A 27,531-nucleotide genomic window follows, 5' to 3' on the forward strand; every position below is an offset into this window, starting at 1 on the left:
TTCCTGTTCATTACTCTCTCTGTCCTCTACGCTTTCTCTTTGTTCACTTTTTGCTCCTCCTCACTTGTCGCTCCTGCCAGTGAATTAAAAGCAATTCAGCCACTTAGTTTATTTCACTTGTTTTTTTTGCATTTTTTTAAAATTTAAATCTGTTTTGTTTGATTCTCAAAAGAGAACAAAGATGTAAGCAAATGGTGTTTTATGATGAAATCATAACTGCAATAGATGTATGTTGTTTTAAAATTATGCCTATTGTAAATGAAGACTATTGTTATAGATAAATAGATATATAGATGGGGTTATTAAGCCTACATTCTTCTGTCCGACTGTACCTGCAGTTCCTCCCTGACTTCCATCACTTTCTCTCTCTCTCTCTCTCTCTGCCTGTCCTGTCTCTTCCTTACCAACGCTGAGCTTCGACTGACGTAGTCTTTTCATTACATCTGAGTCAGTGTAAAAAGAAAACAATACAATGTTATATCTTCAATGTTTTATTAAAATTGAAATGAATGAAAAACATTAAAAAGTTTGTTAAAAGGTAATCCTTCTGACATTGGATGAATGTAATTAACTGTAGCTCTCTAGCTAGTTTATTCACGCAATGTAAACCAAAGTATAGCCTATAGCTGCAATATAAGTTAGTGTGCATGCATGTTGTCGGACGTCCACTGACTAACGTAGAGCGTTCACACAGGATCTGCTGGTCATATGATGTCCTGATGAACAGAAACACAAGCAGCCGCTGGACTCAGATCTCTAGATACCTCATCACTCCTCCGCCGCTCCGGTTCAAGTCCGGGCTGCGGTGGTTTGTTGATACATGTCGTCTTCTTCTGTTTGCTTTAATCGAGGCTACGTAGTTATGCAGCGCTCCCATCGTCAGTAAATGGAAGTACTACAAAGAACCGTTTAGTGCAATTATTTCACAAGTTTTGTTATATACACAGCTCGACAAATATTACCGAGGTCCGGACCTCGGTGACCTCAATGGTAGATACGGCCATGGCTGTGATCATGTTCAAATGAAACTTTAATTCACAGTCTTACATTTATTACCAAAATATTTTAATTCCAACTGCCCATTTCAGTTGTGACATTTTAAAACTCTCCCGATAGAATTTAGAGGTATTTCCTCGTAAAAAGACCGGTGACAATAAAAAGCGCATTCAACTTTTTCATTTCACCAACTCAACTCACATCAGTTTCATACCGTTTTTTCCGACACAGACGGCGGATTAACACTCAAAAACCCATACCTGTCCGCAAAATTCGGGGGACAAGATTTCCCCACAGGTCGCGGTATTTATAAAGGTTCATACACACATCTCTCATCAAATCATTCCACTCAGCCAACAACCAATAAATTCGATAGATATTTACCCCGTCTGGAAGGACCTTACCGAGAGCTATTAACCCAGCTCTGAAGCACACAGCCTACCGGAGAGAGTCTACCAGGGGTCAACCCCCCTCTCTCTGGCTTTCTCAAAAAAACCAGTCTCTTTATGCTAAAAAAAACTGGATCGAAAACCCAAAAAAACAAAACTCCTCCTCTCATGTTAGGGTGAAAAGGACATGAACTCTCTTTGGCCTCTTAATGTGTCTCCTTAGTGTGAAGCCCCCCCGTCCCTGTGGACTGCTGCCAGAGGAGAGGAAGAAAACTCAACCTAAACAAACCATTTTGTTTTGTTTATACTGTAACTATAGAAAACCAAAAATATGAAGCATTTTCATTGTGGGTTATACAAGAATATAATTGATTATATTTGATTATAACTAACTTTCGTTTTTAAGTATTAAACATACTATGAAAACTCACAACACCCTCTTTTCAAAACGCAAAGTTCTCAAATAGCAACAGAAAAAATTGTAAGCATAGATACATATTCAAAAACCGTCAAGAAGCATTCTCATTATGGGTTTATACAAGAATATGATTGATCATGTATGATTTATAATTAACTTTCGTTTTTAAGTATTCACTTCATACCATGATCTCAATTAACTTTCGTTTTAAGTATTCACTTCATATGAAGATCTCAACACAAGGAAATGGATATTGAATGTGTCTCTCACTGCAAACCTTGTTATTGAGTTACACGGTGCAAATGTTTTCTAGAAACACTGAAATACAAGAGCTGCTGATTTGTTAATGGAAATACATGCAAAGTCATCTAAGGTGTGTAATGCTTTTCACCTATCTTACTGGTTAGGCTACTGACTATTGGAAACGTGTGCTGAGTCATATCCTGTATGTTCTTAATAATGCTAAATATCTAATTTCCAGAATAACAACCAGCTTGTTCATAAATACACAGTATGTCATGTTATGTACGACGAAAAAGTCCTTGAGCAATAAAGTCTACTGAGCCTGTGTCATGTGACAGCCAGCAGATGGCAGTAAACACAAAGCTTTATTGGTAAGTGACAGCATGACAAACAGTTAGGGACCGTCCTATTTTCTCCGTCTTCTCTCTTTGTGTTGGATAGTATAAATCTAGAAGTGTGCCTCCTTTTACGTTTTTTCTGCGGGTGTTAACACGCACGCGGTCCCTAAAGCGTCCCTCGCTCCCTGCAAGTGGGCAGAGCAAACACACTGCCTGAAATCTCTCCAGTCTGCTCAACGAAACGACGTCTCCTCGGTTGCTCTTCCCTCTGGATTTCAAGTCTTATTACAGCTTTATTTCACCACCGTGGGCTACAGAGAGAAAAGAGTAAAAAGGTAAGCTGGTTTTCTGCCTCATTGTTTATGCGCAGTCTTTAGCAGCGCGTGCTCGCTTGTCATTGCGGCGGACGGTGCGTGTTTTGTTGTGAAATGTGTGGTGGTCGACCGAGCTAACAAAGCTAATTTAACCTTAGAAAACAGGTGTATGTAGCTTTTAACCCACATAAAAACCTACAATACCCTAGTATTGTAGGTTTTTATGTGGCTAACCTTAACACTAGCTGCTTTCTTAATGGCCAGTGTTAGGCAATGTCAATGGTGCAACGCCGCAGAAAGTAGGGGTCCCATTGTTATTACCCACTGGTTAAGCTACATTAAAATGCTTTATTTTCATATGCACCATAGCGTGAATAAAGTCCCATACTCCTCCAACAGACTCCTCTTAAGACATAAAGAAATAAAGCTACATTAGAATCAAAAGGCTCTATTTTCATATGCACCACAGCTACACTGTTAGCATTGAAAACCTGAAGTCCCTCCAACAGAGACACACACTATACTTAATACATAGAGACAAATAGGAAGAAAGTAGTGAAATAATATAGTGCAAGTGACACAATGCTGCAAGTAAACAATGCAGGAGTAACTAAGCTGTGATAGAATCAGATGAAACAGATACTCGATTAAAAAAAGAGCATATATTTAAAACTGGTTTAAAATGACCCTATGTTTGTCCTCCATCTTTTTATTAATGTAATTGTATTTATCTGTTAGCGTTCATGTTTGTTAATCTGTAAAGCCCACTGAGACAAACAAACATGTATATAAATAAACTTTGATTTGATTTGACTGTAATAATGTATAAATGTGTGGATTTGGGGACAACACACACAAATGTATTGTTTGTGTTACAAACCTGGCTAGTTGATGCTAAAACAAGTTTGGGTAACACTTTACAATAAGGTACACAAAATGTGCTTAGTTACTGAGGAACTACTAGATAGTTAATGAGTAGTTCCTCAGTGACTGCGATGGATGGTTAGTTAGTTAGTTAGTTACTGGTAAACAGACTGGGGGGTACTGTATTAACGAATCATTCGTTAATGGTTACTTAATGAGGAGTTCCTGGGAGACTTTGATTGAAGCAATGGTCCGCTGCAGCAGGGCACTTTTAAACCTGCCATCTTCGGCTGGCTTGGGTCCCACCCTGGATCAACTGGTGGAGGTGGATCCGATTTACCTTACCATTACTTAGGCCGTTTGGGTACGGTAAACTCAAGGAACGCAAACAAAAACAGTAGTTACCCATTACCTAATGATTACCTTACCATTCGTTAAGCATTGTGTGTCCCCTCAAGTAAAGTAATGCATGAAAAACAGTAGTTACCCATTACCTAAGGATTACCTTACCATTATCTTACCATTAGTTAAGCAGTTTAACAAACAAACAAACACTGTTGATGACAATGACGGATCTACAGCCACTGAAGTTTTACATTTTTATTCAAACAACAACGATGAACATAAAAAACAAAAAAAAGTCTGTTTACCAGTAACTAACCATAAGTTCACTGAGGAACTCCTCATTAACTAACCATTAACGAATGATTCATTAATACAGTACCCCCAGTCTGTTTACCAGTAACTAACCATCTGTTCCTCAATCGCAGTCACTGAGGAACTACTCATTAACTAACCATTAACTATCTAGTAGTTCCTCAGTAACTAAGCAGTAACTAAGCACATTTTGTGTACCTTATTGTAAAGTGTTACCCCAAGTTTGATACTGAATGAATATACATTTCTCTGGCAACATACCCATCATGTGCCAGGAAACATGTCTCAAACAGGTTGTTCAAGAATAACCAACAAGTCTTCCAGGCCAATTGTCTCGGCTAAGGTGCCTTGTTACCTCGTTAATGAAGCTATAGATATATGCTCTTAGCTAATTGATGGGGTTATTTGCCCACTGTGTGTACTTTCACAAAGCAGGTGACATTTACAGCTGTCAGTGACACTCCTCTTTACTGACAGCTTTATAAAACAGTAACCCTGTCATCACCTTGACAATGAAGGGACACATATTTGTTAATCATGTTCATTCATGCTCGTTATTCTTGGCTGCAAAAGTTGTTGGTCCTGTTTCCAAAATATGGGAGGACAAAAATGAATTTCGCTGCAATTCAATGCCAAGGTTATTATGATATTCATGTTTTACAGCTGGTTATTGATCCCTAGCAGTGGTGCTTTCCTTTAGTATTTACTTATGCTGCTACTACTATTCACAGGCACAGATTGTACGTTTCACTCTTGCTTGTCTGTTCTGTAGTGTGTGTTTTAGCTCAGCCTGGCTCATTGTTGAAGCACTTAGCTCACCATTACAGTCCACTCATTTTCAGTCTGCCCCATTATCAGAATCACATAATCAGGTTATGGCACGCTGATTTGATTTGATGATATGTATCTTCTTTCCATGTGTCAGCCAGAAATATTGTCAAACCGGCTTTAAAGATACTTTTCGTGGCAAGTTCAGGATACATTTAATACAGTTTATCCTGCCTAATGCAACCACTGCCCTTGCTTCAAATCCTTGAGCTAACGCTGAGTGTAGCGACCGTCCCAAGGTGAGCCGCAGACTGCCTCTGGCTTTATAAAGAGCTCTTTCAGACACCTTTTTGCTGAGGCTCTTGGGATTATGAATCCTGGGGAAAAGGAGCTTGGCCTCGGTGGCGAGAAATGGTCGGAGGGTTTGTGAGGGGGGGGGGGTGCGAGGGATGGAGGAGAACTGGGCTGTGGTGATGGATGCTGTGCAGGGAAGTGGAACACTTGGCCTTTTTGTGATTAAAGGGCTCCCGAGCACAAACACCTTCTACCTTTGAGGTCTGTTAAAAACATTCATGCATTTTCAAATTCAGTGTAACCCTGAAACTATGTGACCTTAAGTTTTAAATCTAAACATGAGATATCAAATCAGCTCTTGTTGCACTTTAGCCCACTTCACCTTCTACTCTTAAGAACCTCTTTCCCATCATGCAACACACACATCCGCTTCTTTACAGTCGGCCTACTGTTTGCAAAGCACTTATTTATTCGTGGAGCTGCGGAGAGATGCTCATTGGTCGTGCGAGCCACAAAGCCTGCCTTAAATCCTCTCAACAAGCTGTTTTCACATCAAGGCCAAATAACTGAAGAGGTAATATTTGGGATTTAAAAAAAAGGCTTTAGTGTGACCTCCAGCGTTATTCACACCCTCAGTTTCCCTCCTGTATTCTTAACAATCTCAGTCATGGTTGACGATTACTCACTTATGGCGCATTTCCACTGCAACGGGGTAGCCCCGTTTAAGCGTCCCTAACGGCCCGTCTACACTACAGGCATCAAAAAATCTTGAAGCTGGGCGTGTCTGAAGCTTGGCGATTTTTTGCGAGCAACGCGACCAACAACCAATCACATGAATCTCCCGCCCCCGACATACAAAGCAATAGCAATGTTAAAACGAAGTAAACTGGATATAAAATCCCCAAACAGGCGAAAACCTACCAGTTTCCCCCACTGTCTCTGCCTCCTCCCTCCATGCCTGCTTCCTCCACTGTCTCTGCCTCCTCCCTCCATGCCTGGTTCCTCCACTGTCTCTGCCACCTCCCTCCATGCCTGGTTCCTCCGGTTTGTATCCCGGTAAATAGTTCTGGTCGGAAAGAACCGGGTGATTTGCTACCGTAATTTATCGTTTGGAATATGAGGAAATGAACTGCGGTCTGGCTCTCCCAGCTTGCACGCGGTTTGATTGGCTAGCGCTTGTACTGGCGGGAATTGCAAAAACGGGATTTCATTGGCTGACGCCAGCTTCGAACAAGCATCGAGCCTCAAAAGTTGAACATTGTTCAACTTTTGACGCCGATAGACGCTCGCGATGCTTGCAACGCCTTGCCATGCTACCCACAATGCAGTTCGGCGAAGTTTGAAAATCTTCTACGTCACCCCATTCAAATGAATGGGCGAAGCGTTGAAAGCATTTTTTGACGCCTGTAGTGTAGACGGGCCGTAAGCGTCCTCGCTCTGGCCTCGGGCTGCCTCGCTGGCCGTCCGAGGCCGTGGCGCATTTCCATTACAGTTTAGGACCTGGGGTAGCAACGCAGTGTAGGCGGGGCGATCGGCTTTGTTTTTGTTCACATTTCGAGTTGTTCCGTCGAGCTCCCGCTGGATTTGATCATCCCCAATGAGATGTAGGAACGTCGTCACCTCCTCGGTCGACCACGGTGTGCTTTTCTTATTAGACGTAGCCATTTTTGTAGCTCATCCGTTTACAAAATGCTGTTTATAAAAATGCTGCAAGCTTGCTTCTAGATATATATGCGACGCTAGGGATGAACTCGCGCTCGATCTTGTGACGATTCTCTCTGACCAATCAGCAGTCGAGAGTGTTGACGTCACTAGTTCAGCCCTGGCCCTGGTCTGAGGGAACCACGATTTTATGGGGCTGGAAAAAGTACCCGCTGGCCGGTACTAGGCTATATGGAAAGACCACCAAAAACTGGCCTGGCCGCTTGAGGACGGTTAAGGACGCTTAAACGGGGCTACCCGCTGCAGTGGAAATGCGCCATAAGGTGGGATGTTATCAAGTGAAAGCAAAACGATGTCAGTTATCAGGGTGTGAGACGATAACAGTTTCTCTAGTTTTGATTACATCGCAGACGGGAAAAATTGCAATCATGACATTTCAAGGTTTACAGGAACAAGGCAAAAAGCATCTGTGAAAACCGGCATCCTGCCAACATGCTAATAGCAAAGTGTGTTCTTCATACAGATTGTGTTTTGATTGGATGTGGTTGGAGGTATGACTCAGAAGTGTGCAGCTAGGAGGAAACGTGTTTGGCTGGCTTTTTATTTTATGTCACAACCCAATTCTCTAAATGAGAGCATTTTGCCATTTCTGACTTCTTTAAAGGGTTTTAGAGGATTTGGATTGGATTAAGAGTGAAGACCAGCATTAGGATTAGTTTTATGTGAGGGAAAGTGTCACAGGCATGTCGTGCAGCGTGTTAGAGTTTGGGGATTTAACAGTCAGTGACGGCCTTCGCAGGAATGGAGATACCAGTGTGTGTGTGTGTGTGCATCTTTTAACACTGTTGTTCTTCCACATATTGTCATGGGGCCAGCTTGTTAGCATAGCAACAGAGCTTGTATGTGGTGGTGACAAGAGGAAGAGGAAGTGCCGCGACCCCCCTCAACATCTCATCTGCTATTCCTAACCACACTTGTCACCAGAACGTCTCTCATTATATGTGTTATAATGTTTTTTAACGGACGTTGTCTGATTATATAATCATATGCCGCTAGAGTCTGTTGATCTCCAGATGAACAGCAGCATGAGAATAACCTGCCGAAAGGGCCGATGCTCCATGGCGGAGGCTCCGGTGGAAATTGCGTTTTCACCCCCTTAATGTCTGACCAATGGTTGAACAGCATTTCCGTGCACATGACTTGCGTTTAAAGTTTATAGTCCGTTTGGGTTTTTCCCGTGTGAACGCAAACCGAACCTTCTGGAAACAATTTTGCATGTACTTGTAAGTGCCCACAGGCATCGAGGGACAACTCAGGGTCAGAAATCAAATGGCCAGTCAGTGTTGCACTTCCTGAGTATTCTCTGGGTGGTGTTGGCCTTCAATGTCTCACAGAAATGATGACTTCCCTTCTTGTAATAGCAGACAACAAACTGTCCTACGTGTTGCTTCTTGTAGCTTGAAGTCACTACTGTGTAGCTCTAAATTATGCTCATTACAAAACACAGTTTCAGAAGATTTTTGGGTCACCTCCTTCTACTTGGCTTACTTTTCTACGAGGATGTTGTGACTGCGATTAGTGCTGAGGCGAGTCATTTTGTGAGGACAGTCAAGAGGTCACTGTGAGAAAAAAAGGAAATTCCTAGCGAGTATTCTGGGTTTTATCTGAACGTTTCCCTCCCAGACAAAGATTTAAGGCTTCCAGGGTGGCGCTAAACTACTTCCTGTATGAGTAAAGGTCGTTAGGTGCTGGGCTTTAACCTCTTATTTCCTGCAAATGATTGGTGAGGTGATACTGTAAGGATAACCTGATAATAGATGTCCTGTGATGAATAACATTAGCTTTTAATCGTTTTGAAATGTATCTTATCTGTGAATCTTTATTCACAGGGGCTTTCTTATCGTACCGACTGAGGCGGTGGAACAGGAGAGGTTTTACTGCCCACTAGAAGACATTATGTCTCATTTGAAGGAGTGTGTGATTGTGTATAACCAAGGTTTAACTTCCTGTAGTGGTGTCACATCGTAGCTCTCGTGCTTTCCCCTTCCTCCATATATTTTCTTGGCACCCTCACTTTCAGATTAGGGCTGCAGGTTCCATGAATACACAACAAATTGCCTGAAGAAATGTCTTCAGAAAAGTTCAGGGTCTTTGTCATGCTAAACATATTCAGTTTCAATAGTAGTAAATCTCCATATTTGAGAATCTGAAAAACAGCCGATTATAAACATATCAGGTCAACATAACATCAGATAAATGTTTCGTTATGAAGGATAATGAACGTTACAAAGAGATTTTCTTGTAAATATGTCTGTATATTTTCCACAAAACATTGAAATTGGTCCCTTTTTGAAGAACTGCTTGAGCGTATCAGTGACTCAATAAGGAACACATTACCATTGATCTGCGTGTCGCTCACATCTTAGATAAACTCTCTGAAGGAAAACCACCAGGGTCGGCTCTGGTTACGAGGCGCTGGATTCAGGGCCTGTTCCTCTGATGAATAATTAAAAGGCGGGGCCGATGTGAAGAAGCACATTAAGATGCAGAGTCACACCGGTCTCCATGGTAGCAGGGCCATATTATCAGTATCCACGTCTCCTTTGGCTTGGCGACTGACACACTAGCTCAGTCTGGGAGAGGATGCATGGTGACTAGGAGGAGGAGGAATGTCACCTTCTAGTCGTGGAGAAATGGAGAAAAGTTAACACTTTTTCAGAGGTTGATCCATCATTGATATCCAAAGCTACATTTAGAGCATATTGACTTCTTCCAGTGGGTTACGCAACACAACTCTGAGTGTATGTTATTTCAGTTGCCTCTGTTTTAGACCCCGGAGTAATGCACTGGAAATAATCTCTCGTCCTCACCTTTTTAAAATCCCCCTTTGCTTTTAAGGAAGTTATTTTCAACCCGAGATGCAAAGGAAAATGTCTTTTACCTCGCTCAGCCATCTGGCCTGAGTCGAGCGCAAAGGCTGTGTGATTAGAAATGTTAAAGCCTGAGATTATTGGACAATGATGCGATATCATCGTTGTTTCTAAATCCCTGAGATTTGACCATAATCCAGTTACATCTGAAAACACGGGAGAATAATCCATCATGATTGCTGCCACATACACACCAATACCAACAACATTTGTATTAGATATTCCTACAACCTAAAGCAATCCAGAAGGTTTTTGCTAATCTGAACAGGCATTTCTGAAACTAGGAAAGCAAGGTTCTGCTTTATGGAAATGCTTCCTCTGTTGCCATTGAGCTAGAACTTGAGTCTGTAGGATCTGTATATTCTCAGGGATGCTGTCTTTTATTCATTCCCTGATACATAAATACAAATAGTCAGATTTATTAAGATGTTGTATTCATTGAAAGGAAATTCGATACCTTAAATCGAAATAAATTCCTTTCATATTATCATGCAACTACCAAAAAGCAATCGGCTGCTCCGTTAAAGATTTGATTGTGTTTTCACTTTGATCAATTGAAATGAATTAGCCTTTTCTGCTGAAGAGTTTTTCACCAAGATTTCCACTCAGATGTAATTAGTGCAACAATTAAAACACAAAATAGACTCTGAAACAAGACCGTTGAAACCAAATCTGCTTATTTCAGAACGGCAGCACTTACTAGTCGACACCGTTATCGTTTCCATCTATAAAAATATATGATATATTCTGTTATTTCCCGGAACAGACCCTCCTGGTTTCATGCCTGGCTGGGCGTCTCCGTGGGGTCGATACTCCAAACTGAAAAACAAATATGATTACGTAGTTTAAATTTCACCCTGTCGTCCGTAACAGGAAAAGTTCCTTTGCAGCAGACAGTGATCCCCCCCGGCTGCAATGACTCAATTGTTTCTGTCTTCAGCTCCTCTTGAACCTACGGGGTTTGTGCACTGCGACTTCTTCACACAATGAAAACAAGCATTCAGCAGGTTGTTATGTTATCAAGTTGCGAAGGGTCATATATTGTGCAGCCTCAGCTGGCTGTCAACACACTTTCTGTGGGCCAGAGGGCTCCCTGCCAGACAAATGAAGATCCTGAATTAGAAAGCAGATACACGTTCTGTTGGGAGCTGCATCGCCCCTCTCTGCACAGACTATAATACACCCGCCTGTGATTGTGAAGCTTCCCTAACAAAGCAGACATGATGACTTTCAGTGTTAAATAAGACTGACTGAGGAGGCAGCTCCGACGGAGAATGTGTATTCAGGAAGGGAGGCAGCAGAGTTAATGTTCTGCGTAGGTTTTGTCTCACAGCGATGGGTCGTTCCTCTCCGATAATCAACCCCGAAAACCTTCCAGCCTTTTCCCACCGCAGTCGTAGGCAGTGAGAGACATCCGATCTTATCAGCTCTGGCAGATTGCACAGCGCTACTGCCAAGTGCTTGTCTCATGAATTCACAGTGCAGTGCAGAGATCCCCTCCCCTCCTCCACCGCCATAAGCCTTGTTTAGCACAGAGCAAATTGGAGTTTGCATTTCCCCCTTGTCTTTTATTTCAGGGCATAAACACCCCTGCTTTTGTCTAATTGCATAAAAAGATCTCTGTCCGCACGGAAAACAAACACGAGCCTTTGTCTTAAACGACTGAACAATCATGCTGTGAGACCTGCTGTGAGACGTGGGGCTCGCAGCTGTCTCTGACCCATTTATGAAGCTGATGGATAGGAGGTGAAAGGGGTCTTTTGTGCGGCTGCCTTTTGTGTTTCTTGGGAAGGTGCTTATGATTTCCCGACGACAGTTCAGTGCTGATGTATAATCACTGCTGCTGTGCCTCATTGTGAACTCAAATTGCCTGAAACATATTCATAATCCGTCGGTCCGTTCTCCTAGAGTGAAATAATCAGCGACCTCTCAATCGCATGTCATGATTAAGAGATGTTGAGGACCCATAAACACACAAAGAAAATTCACAATAAAATATCGATTAAATGAGACCGATGAGAGAATTAGTTTGAGTTCGGTGTAGGGATGCATACCGGGTGGTATCCGGTATTACCGAAATACCGGTTACTGGTGGCTACGGTATACCGTACCGAAATCAGATCCGATTCCGATACTTAAAAAAAAAAAAAAAAAAAAAAAAAAATCATTTTTTAAATTTAATTTTAAAAGTCAGTCCGTGGCCCGTGATGGCGGGTGTTATAAATTAGATTGCATAATCGTTTTTCTTCATATTTTATGTATTTTTGTTGGTTCAATACTAGAAAGGTAAAAGTCCCACAAATGAACTGTGATGGGATTTGTTTTCTCTCACGGCAAATGTTGATTTTAAAGATGAGATTTGTTTGTGCAATGCCGAGATCTCATGACCTTTATTCTATGATGTATTTGTTCTCTAGTCGAATCTCAGGTTTAACATTAATTATAACGGTGCTATAACGGTCTGTTTACATTGACAAGATGTGCTATTCACGCGGCACACCTGATGTGTTATAAAAGACATTCCATAATCGGTTTTCTTCATATTTTGTATCTATCGTTCATTGTTTGTTCACTAAAAGGTCCAAGAAGTCCCACAATTGAATTTAATATTCATTTGACATGTTAACTATATCGTAAGCGCTTCATGGGAGTAATTGTGGGATGATACATTTTCAAAGTATCACGATATGTATCGGTTGAGTATCGGTATCATAAAAAAGTCAACGATATGCATCCCTAGTTCGGTGTATTTTTGTGGTTGCTTACAGCTGCAGTGGTTGAATGCAGATGAGAGAACATCTAACACATTAAGCCATCTCCATTGATTCAGCCGTGCATAGATCGCCTTGAGGTTTCAGTTAGGACTGCCTCATTTTGTGTTAAAGATATAGTGGGCTTTATTCTCAGACAGATGAAATGTGTTCTTGCTAATGCTTTGATGACACAGGAATCTATATTGATGTTGTCTTCTGTTGCTACAAAAGGCTTTTAGGTGGTGTAGACGCTGCATGGGAAAACAGTGAGGTGCAACAGCCGAGCAAAGTGAAATATGGAACAACAGGAAATAAAGAAAGCTTGTGGTTTGTGATATGAGAGATGGCTCAATCTCTAACTGTATGTGAAACTTTGGCCCCGTAAGCACGACTCTCTCATCAAGATAAAACACTTTCCTTTACACGTCAGCCCAACGCACGCTCCAGTAAAGGCTGCGTGGGTTCAGGAAGTGACAATCATTCAGTCGTCTGATAATGTCAGCTGTGTGCATTAAATGTACAATGTAGTTACTATGAGTGCAGCAGAAGAGGAACATTAAGGGAGAGATCGCAACCCACTTACAATTAACCAAGACAAACTTTTATTTATGAATCTCACTGACGTCACACTAGCGTCCTTTGCTTTATCACAAATGAGATCATTTCTTTCCTGGCTATTTCCAAAGAGCCCTCAATGAGGAAGCAGTCACAGAGTCAAGATTTGCATTTCAACATCAGCTCAAACAACTCCTGACATTCAATCCGTCTTGAGTTCTTCCTTATATTTCATCTGATGCCAGCTTCTTACATGTGAAGATTTTATTGTAAAGTCTTTGAGTGTTGGACTATAAGCTGGTCAAAACAAGCCATTTGTCAAACCTGCAGACATGAATCATATACAGAAATATGAACAAATAAGAATACTTTGACTTCATTTCTACTAAACTTTGACATTTTGTTAACTATTAGACCTTTTCTGTGACCTTTTACTTCCTACATATTGTTCCTTCAAGCCCCTGTCACACTGTCCCGAAATTGACACCCGATGGACACACGAATATGGAATTGTGAATTTCGCACGAAGATGGCCCCGAACCACACACGAAGGCAACATTACATTACATTTAAGACATACAACTGCAACGAAAGTAACACAAACAATTATGTTACAGTACTATGATACTGTACTGATATCTTCAGACTTTGTTCTTTACTTTCTCCGTCTTTATATGTAGAAGATATTAAGTTTTCTCCGTCATGTTGTTTCCATAGCAACAACAACTTTCTGTCAACTCGCCTTCAAAATAATATATTATATCCTTTTCAGTTTGCAGAACACAAATTGGGTTATTTACATAATATGTTTACATGATTTTGTTGTGCAATAAAACAACCCGATGGACACACGATAAAGGAAATGTTCAAATTCGGCTGTGATCGTAGCAACATCGGGCCATTCGTGAGGGCATCTTAAGCCATCGTATGACCGCCGGTGGAGTTTCTCAGGCTCCGGCAGCAACTTCGTGAGCGGTGGCAAAATCTTTGGCATGCCAAAAAACAGCCGAAGGACCTTGCGAAGGTTCATTTTCGTGTTGAATTCGTGTGTCAATTTTGCCCTTCATAAGGCCATCGTGAGGGCATCGTGTTATCATCGGTGCCATCGGGCATTCGCCCCGATCAGAGTGAGGGCGAATGCCCGATGATAACACGAAGATGACACGACTTGACAAGATGCCCTCACGAAGTTGCTGCCGGAGCCTGAGAAACTCCACCGGCGGTCATACGATGGCTTAGATGCCCTCACGAATGGCCCGATGTTGCTACGATCACAGCCGAATTTGAACATTTCCTTATTGTGTGTCCATCGGGTGTCAATTTCGGGACAGTGTGACAGGGGCTTTAGTGGGAATAAATGAGTCAAACCTGGGTTTTAACATTTTCAACATATCTATACGTGCTCAACCACAGGCCACAAGAAACCGCAGCAAAACAAATGGAAATCTAATCACAGAAAAGGCATGTTTTTAAAATTCTGTTTGTGTTCTCTCTTGTCAGTGAGGAAGATAAATTGGAGGCTATACAAATGTTTATATTTGGAGGGAACTATCAACCCTCTTGCATACTTTCCTTAAAGCCCCATCAATCTTACACATCTCCCTGTCGGAGTGAGACGAGGCGGTCCTGTGTAGAAGCAATACACTTTAAATTACTTTCCAAGACTTTATCTTGCTTTGAGACTTCCTGTCAGAAATAATATACTCATTTCAAAGTGAAGATTTCACATGCAGAGTCTGTAGTAACTGCATATTCTCAGGGATGCTGTCTTGTTCCCTGATACATACAAATAGTCAGATTGATTAAGAAAGGAAATGCATCCACCTTGTCTTTCCAGGAGAGAAGTAACCACACCTTAAATCGAAGTAGTTCATTTCATATTATCACGCAACTACCAAAAAGCAATCGGCTGCTCCGATAAACATTTGGTTGTGTTTTCATTCTGATCAATTAGTTTTGTAATTGAAATTAATTTGCCTTTTCTGCTGAACCAAGACTTCCACTTAGATGTAATTAGTGCAACAATGAAAACACAAAATAGACTCTCAAACAGGACCCAAAACAAGTCTGTAGTTTCAGAATGGCAGCACTTACTAGGCGTCTTGTTTAGACACAGTTATCGTTTCCATCTTTTAAAGACTTTTTAGACTTCCTGTCAGACATAATATCCCCCCCCCCCTTTTTGATGTCAGATGTTGTTGACAAAAGGTTTTCTCCGCATACTCAGCCTGTCGTACTGTACTGTAAGGCTCCTTTCAATCTCTCCCATCACAGTTTGGTGTGTTTCTGTTCTGCATGCAGACCCCTCCTCACACAGCGCTCCAGTTCACATACAGTGAGCTTCTGTGTGTTATAAACAGGCTGCAGATCTGGGCTATATCACCCCTCCTGTTTGGCCCATTCATGGCTGTTTCCTCTTCTTCCCAAACCTGTGCTTTTTCCGCATATTTAGCTTTTCTTAGGTTTGGTCGTTGGCTGTGAGGTTGTTTCTAACCCTTTAAAAATCATTGGTTGCATGCAGAAGCAACACAGTTTAAATGTCAGGTCATCTCCAGTGACGTAAGACTCAACTCTGCTGACTCATTGTCCCTTTTTCAACTAACAATTATCGTTATTATTGATTACCCCGCCGTTTATTTTCTTGACAAAAAAAAGTATGAAAATCCTACAAAATAGTCTGTTTCTGAAAGTCTAAGGCAATAGATTTCTTGTTGTCAGTAAACACCTCAGATGTGTTTATTTGTATATAATTTTAAACAAAGAAAAAGCAGGAGTTATACTTATTTGATAGGCTATTATGCATTCAAACTACCATGACGATTAATCGATTAGCAGAGTAGTTTCCCATTATCTTTTGGTCGCTGGACTAATTGATAAGTGGACTAATTGATAAGTGGACTAATTGATAAGTGGACTAATTGATAAGTGGACTAATCGATAAGTGGACTAATCGATAAGTGGACTAATCGATAAGTGGACTAATCGATAAGTGGACTAATTGATAAGTGGACTAATCGATAAGTGGACTAATCGTTGGGTTGTTTTAGCAAGGCAAGGCAAGTTTATTTATGCAGCACCTTTCAACACAAGGCAATTCAAAGTGCTTTACAAAAATGACTTTCTTTTTTAACTTGTCCTTTAGTCATTTCAAGTGTTTCATGCTAAACTATTCCTCTTTTTAAAATGCACATTAAGTTTACCTTGTCTTTCAGCAAACTAACTCTCTCATTCCTCTCTGCGTTAGGATGCAACCGCTGGGTCCTCTGAGATGTTACTGAGCGATGAGGATGGGTCAGAGAAGGAAATCCCGCCGGTGAACCACCCCCCAAAAGAAAAACCCCTCAGCTTCACCCACTGACAGCGCCATGCCCCGCCTGCCCTCCTGATTTCCCTCCCGCCACTCTACACCTTCCCTCCCATCAGACTCTCTCTTCAGTCAGCATGGCGACTCCTTTCCTCTGGAAGCTGTCCTCTCAGAAACTGGGCTTCTTCCTGGTGAGCTTCGGCTTCATCTGGGGCATGATGCTGCTGCACTTCACCATCCAGCAGAGAGCCAGCCACGAGAACAGCGCCTTGCTGAGGCAGCAGATCCTGGACCTGAGCAAGAGATACATCAAAGCGCTGGCCGAGGAGAACCAGAGCGTCATGGACGGGCCCTACGTGGGAACCATGACGGCTTATGGTGAGTAGACGGCTCTATAGCTGCATGTAACAAACAGACAGGTGGGAAGAAGTGGAGTACAAATACTTTGTGACTGTACTTAACTACATTTTTCTGGTATCAGTACTTTACTCCACTACATATTTTTCTGATGACTTTTACTTCTTACATTTTGAACACAAATACCTGTACTTTCTACTTCTTACATGTTGAACCCAAATACCTGTACTTTCTACTTCTTACATGTTCAGTGTGAGAAAAAGTTTTTAGAGAGTACTTGTCCATGGACAAGTGAGTTTGGCAATTTACTTGTCCGAATACATTTTTCACTTGTCCAGAATGGACAAAAATTGGGGCCACTGGAATCTTCTTCTTCGCCATCGTATTTTACATTTTCCCACGGTTTTTACGACACCGCTAACGTAAGTGAGCGGTAACATTTTACTGCATCACACATAGGGTTGGGTATCGTTTGGATTTTAACGATTCCGGTTCTGCTTTTCGATTCCGGTTATTTTCGGTTCTCGATTCCGGTTCTTTGAGAGGTCAAAGTCAAACTGGGAGACAAATATATTTATGAAAACATTAAGTCAAATCTGTATTCCTATTTACAAATAACTTCATACTGTTTAATTTCTTACGGTTATTGAATACAATTATATAAAAATAATCTCTGTATTGTTTAGTTAGTTCTAAGTGGTGCAGTTTGAGAATGTACAATTGGCCCAGTCTCCTCTGATGTTACACTGCAACCTGCCTGTGAGACAGAGTCCAACCACACATGTCCAACACATAGGACATAACCTAATAATAATAATAATAATAATAATGACACATTAGATGTATAGCCTATAGGCCTAGCGCTTTTCTACAACTCAAAGACGCTTGCACGCTTACACATGTCCTGCAATACATATGCTGCAGCTGCCCAGCTGCTCACTGTTTGTAAAAGTAAATACATAGTATTTTCATTTCAATAATGTAGATACTTTCTATACCTTGCTTCATAAACAATACTGACATCCCTGTGCTCCTCCGAGTCTGGGGGTCCGGGGATGTGAGGACAGCGCGAGGACACAGACAGGGAGGCTGCTTTACTTCATAAAGGAAATTGCGGTCAATATTAACAACACAGGAGCTAAAACGCTTAATAACCTTCATTACGTGTTAGAGAAAGAACATAAGAAAGTTTGACAAAGATGAGGCTGTTAAACGGGCAGCGGAGCCGCTGTGTGTAGAAAGAGAGAGAGAGAGAGAGAGAGAGAGAGAGAGATGCTGAGCTGCACCATGCAGCGATCAGCTGATACGGAGCATAGAGAGAGAGCTGCAGTCCGCGGGGCTCGGCCTCTTGTCCTCACAACTCTTATTAATCCCGATACCGGACAATTGTTATTTGTTCCTACTCGGAACCGAGTTTTGCTTCCCAACCCTGCCACTGTGCTACACTTCCCGCCCCGCCCCCGTCTAATTGTACAGAAAGCGGCGAGATGCATTTCCTTAGGAATCGACAAGCAGAACCGAAACTAACATTTCTAAACGAACAATGGCGGACACGTACAATTTGCGAATGAGTTCTGCCTTTTGTAAACTGAATATATCAATCATTTGTCAATAAATCAGGGCGAAAAACGTCACTTGTCCGCCGGACAAGTCAATTGAAAGATCTACTTGTCCGATATTGTAAATAACACGTCCCGGACGGTGGGACGTGTACTTTTTCGCACACTGATGTTGAACCCAAATACCTGTACTTTCTACTTCTTACATGTTGAACACAAATACCTGTACTTTCTACTTCTCACATGTTGAACCCAAATACCTGTACTTTCTACTTCTCACATGTTGAACCCAAATACCTGTACTTTCTACTTCTTACATGTTGACACAAATACCTGTACTTTCTACTTCTTACATGTTGAACCCAAATACCTGTACTTTCTACTTCTCACATGTTGAACCCAAATACCTGTACTTTCTACTTCTCACATGTTGAACTCAAATACCTGTACTTTCTACTTCTTACATGTTGAACACAAATACCTGTACTTTCTACTTCTACATGTTGAACTCAAATACCTGTACTTTCTACTTCTTACATATTGAACCCAAATACCTGTACTTTCTACTTCTTACATGTTGAACCCAAATACCTGTACTTTCTACTTCTTACATGTTGAACACAAATACCTGTACTTCTACTTCTTACATGTTGAACACAAATACCTGTACTTTCTACTTCTTACATGTTGAACTCAATACCTGTACTTTCTACTTCTTACATGTTGAACTCAAATACCTGTACTTTCTACTTCTCACATGTTGAACACAAATACCTGTACTTTCTACTTCTTACATGTTGAACTCAAATACCTGTACTTTCTTCTTCTTACATGTTGAACACAAATACCTGTACTTTCTACTTCTTACATGTTGAACACAAATACCTGTACTTTCTACTTCTCACATGTTGAACTCAAATACCTGTACTTTCTACTTCTTACATGTTGAACACAAATACCTGTACTTTCTACTTCTTACATGTTGAACACAAATACCTGTACTTCTCACTTCTTACATGTTGAACTCAAATACCTGTACTTTCTACTTCTTACATGTTGAACTCAAATACCTGTACTTTCTACTTCTCACATGTTGAACACAAATACCTGTACTTTCTACTTCTACATGTTGAACTCAAATACCTGTACTTTCTACTTCTCACATGTTGAACACAAATACCTGTACTTTCTACTTCTTACATGTTGAACACAAATACCTGTACTTTCTACTTCTCACATGTTGAACACAAATACCTGTACTTTCTACTTCTACATGTTGAACACAAATACCTGTACTTTCTACTTCTTACATGTTTGAACTCAAATACCTGTACTTTCTACTTCTTACATGTTGAACACAAATACCTGTACTTTCTACTTCTTACATGTTGAACTCAAATACCTGTACTTTCTACTTCTTACATGTTGAACTCAAATACCTGTACTTTCTACTTCTCACATGTTGAACACAAATACCTGTACTTTCTACTTCTTACATGTTGAACTCAAATACCTGTACTTTCTACTTCTCACATGTTGAACTCAAATACCTGTACTTTCTACTTCTTACATGTTGAACTCAAATACCTGTACTTTCTACTTCTTACATGTTGAACACAAATTACTGAAGTACATTTCAAAGCCCTCTTTACTTTTACTTTCACCAGAGTATTTTTAAACACGAGTATCTGTACTTCTACTTGAGTAAAGGACGTGTGTACTTTTGCCATCTCTGCTAACAGATTCAAGATCAAGATTCAAAGGTTTTATTGTCATATGCACATAAGCTACAGAGTAGAAATGGCAATGAAATTCTTCTGACCTGAGCTCCTCCAACAATCCAACATATATATATATATATATATATATATATATATATAATAAAATACAAATAGAAAACAGGGTTCTAAAGACATTCCCAATATATCTGGTAGATGGGGGAAGCTGCTGAATGCTGTATGAGCCATAACAGATACATAAAGTGTTAAAGTTAATTCAATAACTACACCACTATCTAAATAACTACAAATTTGCAGCAAGGCCTAATCCGGTACAAGACATAATGCATTTTATAATCTTAAAAGACCTACATTTCGATATAGCATGACTGCATAGCTTCATAAGGTAATAATACAATATATATTTAACGGTTATGATATAGTGCTGATCTTGCTTCCCCTCTCTTTACTGTCTTCTTTACATGTAAGCGACTGGTTCCACTTGTCTTCCTCCTGAGCAGGCTCAGCATCGCCTGTACTGGAAAAAAACAATACCCCGGGAAATATATAACGCTGATCCAGCTGCATCGGAGCATAATACTGTAATAGCAAAGGGTCCAGGAGAGCCATCAATAAGTTATTCATGCCATTAATAGACCTGTATGGCTCGATGGGAAACTTCATTAGAAACCTGAGATTGGAATTGATTGTTCTCTAATGCCCAGAGAAACAACAGGATACAGTAAAGCTCCAGGAGATTAGAAAAACTCCCAGAGAAGAAGAAGCAACGTAGAAAACAACTGTTTATTTTCAATTTTACAAATCAAGACATATCTTGACGTAGGACTTTTCTACACGAGGAGAGACGTCTTTAGCACGATCGGTTACACAGGGATGTTCTTTTGAAACTCAATTAAGTTGAAACAACCCTTTTCACAGCAAAACGTATTTAATGTCGAAATATGTGGAAAAAGCCACCCCATTATGAGGTCCCAAATACCCCAAATTGCTGCCTTGAAGGACATCAAACTTAGAGTAACTAGTGATGTGTAACTCCTCAGATTTATACCTCAAGATGAAGAAGTGTGTACAGCTAGATCGCAAAACTTGACATCATTATCATCAATATACCTAATTTAAAAACCCTAGTTCTCTCTGTAACATGATCCAGAGTTTCCGACCACGTTGCTTTATCTTATATGATGGATTGATTTTCACCGTCTGCTGACCAGCGCCCAACATCGCATCCAAATCCATTTCATGTCCTTAATTGGATCAAGAAGCAGCAGGAAGCTTGGAGCCTCCTGTGCTAACTCACTGATAACATTTAGTTTCCTCCTTTGCTGCCCATAAATGACCCATACAGTCTTAATGCAAATGTAATACTGCCTTTGACGAGCCAAATGTATTTATATTTATACAGACCAATACCACCAATTTGCCTCAAAGGACTTCACAATCTGGACGCCTTCTGTCCGTGGCTTGTTAGAAACACACCTGTTGCTCAGTGTAAAACATGTTAAGCAGGTACATTATTTCCATTTTTGTGTTAAAGGTCCCATGTCATGCTTTTCCGGTTATTACCCGTCCCCTTGTGTGTTATGTAGCGAGTAAAACTCTAACCCAGAAAATACCTCCCCAAAACGCCTCGTTGGAGAAACGTCACTGTCCATTTGATTCTTCCGGGTACGCATGATGTCAACCGTACCCGGAACGAAATGGACCAATCCGTGGAGCCGTTACGTTACGTCCGCGGAGCCGTTACGTTAAGCCTCCGCTGATTGGTCCAAATTGACCAATCCACGGACTTCCTCACACACTCAGTGCAGGCAGCTCTGCTGATCTCTCCTCCCGGGCTGCAGGCTGATAACAGACAGTTGGGATCGCGGCGAAATTCTCTCTACAGACCCATTCTCTCTGCAGACCCATTCTCTCTGCAGACCCATTCTCTCTGCAGACCCATTCTCTCTGCAGACCCGTTCTCTCTACAGACCCATTCTCTCTGCAGACCCATTCTCTCTACAGACCCATTCTCTCTGCAGACCCGTTCTCTCTACAGACCCATTCTCTCTGCAGACCCATTCTCTCTACAGACCCATTCTCTCTACAGACACCCATTCTCTCTGCAGACCCCATTCTCTCTGCAGACCCATTCTCTCTACAGACCCTTCTCTCTGCAGACCCATTCTCTCTACAGACCCATTCTCTCTACAGACCCGTTCTCACTGCAGACCCATTCTCTCTGCAGACCCGTTCTCTCTGCTGACCCATTCTCTCTACAGACCCGTTCTCACTGCAGACCCATTCTCTCTGCAGACCCATTCTCTCTACAGACCCATTCTCTCTGCAGACCCGTTCTCTCTGCTGACCCATTCTCTCTGCTGACCCATTTCTCTCTGCAGACCCATTCTCCTCCTCTCTACAGACCCATTCTCTCGGCAGACCACATTCTCTCTACGACCAGACCCGTTCTCTCTACAGACCCCGTTCTCACCTGCGACCCATTCGTCTCTGCAGACCCATTCTTCTCTACACTACAGAAGACCACGTCTCTCTACAGACCCCGTTCTCACTCTGCAGACCCATTCTCTCTACAGACCCATTCCTCTCTGCAGCCCCGTTCTCTCTGCAGACCCATTCGCTCTGCGACCCATGCTCTCCTACAGACCCATTCTCTTCTCATACCAGACCCATTCTCTCTACAGACCCAATTCTCTCTGTACATAACCTACCCGTTCTCTCTGCATGGACCCATCTCTCTCTACAGACCCGTTCTCTGCTACAGACCCGTTCTCTCTGCAGACCCATTCTCTCTGCAGACCCATTCTCTCTACAGACCCTCTCTCTGCAGACCCGTTCTCTCTGCAGACCCGTTCTCTCTGCAGACCCATTCTCTCTGCAGACCCATTCTCTCTACAGACCCGTTCTCTCTGCAGACCCGTTCTCTCTGCAGACCCGTTCTCTCTGCAGACCCATTCTCTCTGCAGACCCATTCTCTCTGCAGACCCATTCTCTCTGCAGACCCATTCTCTCTGCAGACCCATTCTCTCTGCAGACCCGTTCTCTCTGCAGACCCGTTCTCACAGCGTTTATCAACCTTTTTCTTACTCAATATCAAGCCACACTTATTGTTTTTACTTCGGCTGTGACTTTGTGTGTGCTCAGGGTGAGTTTGGCTGTGTTTCGCTGTGTATCGCTAAACAAAGAAATCACACCTCCACGGAGCTCAGCGCGATTCACAACGTCCCGACTGGTCCCGACCAATCGGAGCACACTGGACTCACAGGGAGGGGGGGGGGGGGGGGCAAGAGCTGCAACGAGCCGCAACGAGCCGTTTAGTGGAGAGAGTGAATACTGCTGAATATTGCACAGTATAAATCTATTCTAGTAGACCTCAACAATGGAATTATGATCAGTGGAAATGGCCATGACATGGGACCTTTAAACATATTTCATCTTATGATATCTAATGATGGCTTCGGCTCAGGGTTCAAAAGATATGTTGTTAAGGCTCCAGAGGCAACCTATTGTTTTGCTAGAGCTAATCTACTGAATTTAGTTTAAGCATGACTAATAGCATGTCTTAGTCGTGATTGTAATCCTGTGTGCTTATTTTCAGCCGTTACAAGGTGATACAATAGGAAAACATGTAGGACAAACATAGTGAAACCCACGAGGAGAAAGGTTGACTCATTTATTTTCTAAACCTCTCAAAAAACCCACACCAAAAAATGTTGTTTTATTTCCTTTTATTAAACATTTACTCATTTAAAAACTGTTTGCACTGCTGACCTGTTCATTATTCGCCCGTCGCTTGCTTTAAAGGTGGGGTAGGTACGTTTCAGAAACCGGCTCGAGATACACTTGTTGTTATATTCCATGGAATGCTCTTAACATCCCGATAGCAATGAATATCTAAAGAGCTTTGACAAAAATCCATAAAAAAACCTCATCTGTGGAAGAACCCGTAATACTGTAAAAAGTACAAGCCGTGCCGGCTAAACGGATTGGAATGCCGCTCTGTCTGTCAGCCTTCCATCTCGTGCACGCACAAATGTATCTCGTGCCCTCATTGGGCGTGCCGTCATTGGGCGAGTCATTGCAGCAGTACTTCAATGACTCGTCAGCAACAACTGCTCTGTAAGGAAGTCTGAAGGAAGGGGCGGATTCTTTTCGGCTGTGTACTTTCAAATGTTAGTGCACTCGAGCCGGTTTCTGAAACTTACCGACCCCACCTTTAAAACAAGGAATGAAAAGTGTTTAAATTCCAAAACAGCGCAACAGCACTATTTGATATTTTGACCCACCTCTTCTCCCTAGCATTCAGAAACAAGTAGATTGTTGCTTTTATTTGCTTTCAGTGGTCTATTGTTTTTATTATATGGCTGTTATTTATTTGTTAATTATTACGTTTATTCTGGTTTGTATGTTGTATTTTAAATGTATTTATATTATGTTGTGTGAGCTTATCTCTCTGTACAGCACTTTGGTCTGGGATTGGATATCTCTTCCAGCGGTCGACATATATCTAAGCCTGCGTTGAGGCGCCGTCACTTTACAGTCAGACGTCACTTGACACGAATACGATCTTTCCCTTTCCCCTCCTCCTGAAACTAAGCCGAGCATCCGGGCGTGACGAGCCACTTGCTGACATTGTGTCTCGTTACCGCTCTGAAGCTACTGCGGATTTATCTTGTGGCTCGCACACAAGTCAAAAGTCAACTTTATTGTGGTGTGGTGTGTGGTGTGTGTGTGTGTGTGTGTGTGTGTGTGTGTGTGTGTGTGTGTGTGTGTGTGTGTGTGGGTGTGTGTGTGTGTGTGTGTGTGTGTGTGTGTGTGGTGTGTGTGTGTGTGTGTGTGTGTGTGTGTGTGTGTGTGGTGTGTGTGTGTGTGTGTGTGTTGTGTGTGTGTGTGTGTGTGTGTGTGTGTGTGTGTGGTTGTTGTGTGTGTGTGTGTGTGTGTGTGTGTGTGTGTGTGTGTGTGTGTGTGTGTGTGTGTGTGTGTGTGTGGGCTGCGAGGCTCTTTGTCCCATGACGTCGTCAGATATGAGAGATAGGGACCTCTAGCAGGGTTAGAAAAACAACACAATGAATAATGGGAATCGCTGATGAACGCCTTGAGCCTTTGTTCACGGGCTAAATGAGAAATCCCAGGTCATGGCGCATGCAGATTATTATCTTATGACACCATTATTAAAATCAAACGTGTTATCGCTGCAGGACTTGTTTTCAAAGGGGGTTAAGAAATATTGAGACAGGCAGAAATGTGTGCGATTACTCATCTGGTGACCTGGCAGCGGTGTTTAAAAAGGTAGCATTATTCATCCTTTCTAACACACTGGCTAATGAACATCTCTGACTCAAAACCGCACATTTAATAAGTGGAAAACCTGTGGACACTTACACTAAGAAGTTAACTCCAGATGCACCAGGCGCTTTTCACCACCAAAATCTGCTCCTCTGTCTTGCAGCCAATTTTTTTTATTGCAACGCCCCGTAAACACCTTATAAAAGCCCCCCCAAAAGAATTCAGCCGTAGTGAAATGGAGGTACTGTTAGATAAACTAAAACTAAATAAATATGGGAGGACAAATACTTTTCCTAATTTGATTATATGTTATTCAGGAGGTTTTTATATTCCTCAAATGTAAAACTTCCCTTATATCAGACGGACAATTTGTAGACGTATCTTGGTATCTCCTAAAACGTTGCCTTATCCAGAATTCCCAGAAATCAATGGGTACCAACAAAACAAATCTTGGACCATTTCAATCGTATATAAAATCTTGTTGTTTACTCTCGTTCAGGTTCTTATATCTCTCCACGCTGCTGCTCTTGATTGTAAATCCAATTTCAAGAAAGAAACAAAGCCACTTGTTTACTCCTATCGTAAAGCATTAGCTCAGATATTAAACAGGCCTGGCTTCTGATGTTCAGCCTGAAGACCTATGAGCCAGAGGTAAACAGAGGGGGGTATTAACTCTGGGCTCACCCCTTCTTTCTAATTATGTTCAGACCAATAGCTTGGCAATGCCGGCGCTCCAAAAGCTTTGGATTCTTCCCGGTCTCTCGCCGCTCTGCGTTCCTCGTCCAAATCAGACAAAAATGCCCTGGCATTTCTCCTCACAAGAATCGGTACGCCTCGTTGTGCCAGCTCTCGTTGTGCCCTTGCCAATCTCTCTGACGTGATGAAAACTGGCGTGTCAAATGCATCACGGCGAGGGGAAATGTGGCGCTCGTATGCGATAGACAAGCTTCAATTATCACGGTGTGATGAAAGCACTCTGGGTCTCTTATAAAACCGATTATATAATACACTGTAATGATGATGACAGAGCGCTCTGCTGCAGACATAATATGTGTTGTTGAACTGTATGCAGCACATTTGAAATTTGAAATTGCTGCTGTGCAATTGGACAAATACCACATGAAAAAAGCCATGGATTTGCATTTTAAACATATGCCCTTTGTGTCTCATTACCGGTCAGCGTCCTGCCGTTAGCTGTGTGCTATGCAGATAAATGCCCCCTGGCACAGACATGCAAAGACCAAAAGTCGCAGTGGCTCCAGTTTCACATTTAAATAGTCCTCAGGCTGAGAAAGACATGTAGTAGTGCGAGATAATAAGTCCACACTGCAGCAGAGCAACGTTCCCCAGACTTCAGGCGGATACATCACATGCATGTATTTACTGTAGTGCTTTTTAACTTGGAGAGAAACAGGGCAGAAGTAGCTGCTAACGCTAGCTTTTCTTGCCTGATGTTGACTGCTTCTTAACTGTAACAGTCGCTTGCTTACATAAGTATTTTAAAATCTGCGTACAATGTAAGAATCAGGCAGCATTGCACACAGTAGCGGTGGCATTTCTTCCTGTTGATTTGACGAAGCTAAAGATCATATTCTTGACAGCCAAATAGATGATCTACTTGATTTTCACACACATTTAGGTTAGAGTCTGTAATGGAATATATCTTAAATAACTCCATGCGTTTGATTTATTCCATTCTTACTGTATTACAGATCTGAAGAAGACCCTTGCAGTGCTGCTGGATAACATCATGCTGAGGCTCGGTAAGCTGGAGTCCAAGGTGGAAAACATCTACAACAGCACGGGGAGCAACCTGACCACCGGCACCGGCACCATCGTACCCAGCGCCACTAACTCAGAAAAAGTTAACGTGGCAGGTATGTGTTTCATTTTTGCTTTTAAAAACAAGAAAGTAAGAGTCACTTGGCTCCATAAAGTTATTTTTCGCAAGAACTGTGACTCATGTACGGGCAAGGTTCATCCAGTTTCCCCTTCCAGAGAAACCCTGTTATGTATCAAAGTTAAGGCTGTTTTCTATCACTCGTGTTTTTCCAAAAGGAACGACATTCCCGAGGCTTACGACCAGCTAAACTCTGGCAGCATTG

General features: G+C 41.9%; 1 protein-coding gene across 1 annotated transcript; it reads left to right on the forward strand.

Moving 5' to 3' along the window:
- Positions 1 to 2,504: 2,504 nt before the first annotated feature.
- On the forward strand, positions 2,505 to 27,531 carry LOC117562725 (alpha-1,6-mannosylglycoprotein 6-beta-N-acetylglucosaminyltransferase A-like). Its single transcript, XM_034240613.1, has 4 exons — positions 2,505 to 2,719; positions 16,426 to 16,863; positions 27,139 to 27,303; positions 27,485 to 27,531. Exons 2-4 carry the CDS (start codon positions 16,623 to 16,625, stop codon positions 27,514 to 27,516), a joined length of 438 nt encoding a protein of 145 aa, XP_034096504.1. The 5' UTR covers positions 2,505 to 2,719; positions 16,426 to 16,622; the 3' UTR covers positions 27,517 to 27,531.

This window comes from Gymnodraco acuticeps, unplaced genomic scaffold (assembly GCF_902827175.1).
Source record: "Gymnodraco acuticeps unplaced genomic scaffold, fGymAcu1.1, whole genome shotgun sequence".
Taxonomy (NCBI): domain Eukaryota; kingdom Metazoa; phylum Chordata; class Actinopteri; order Perciformes; family Bathydraconidae; genus Gymnodraco; species Gymnodraco acuticeps.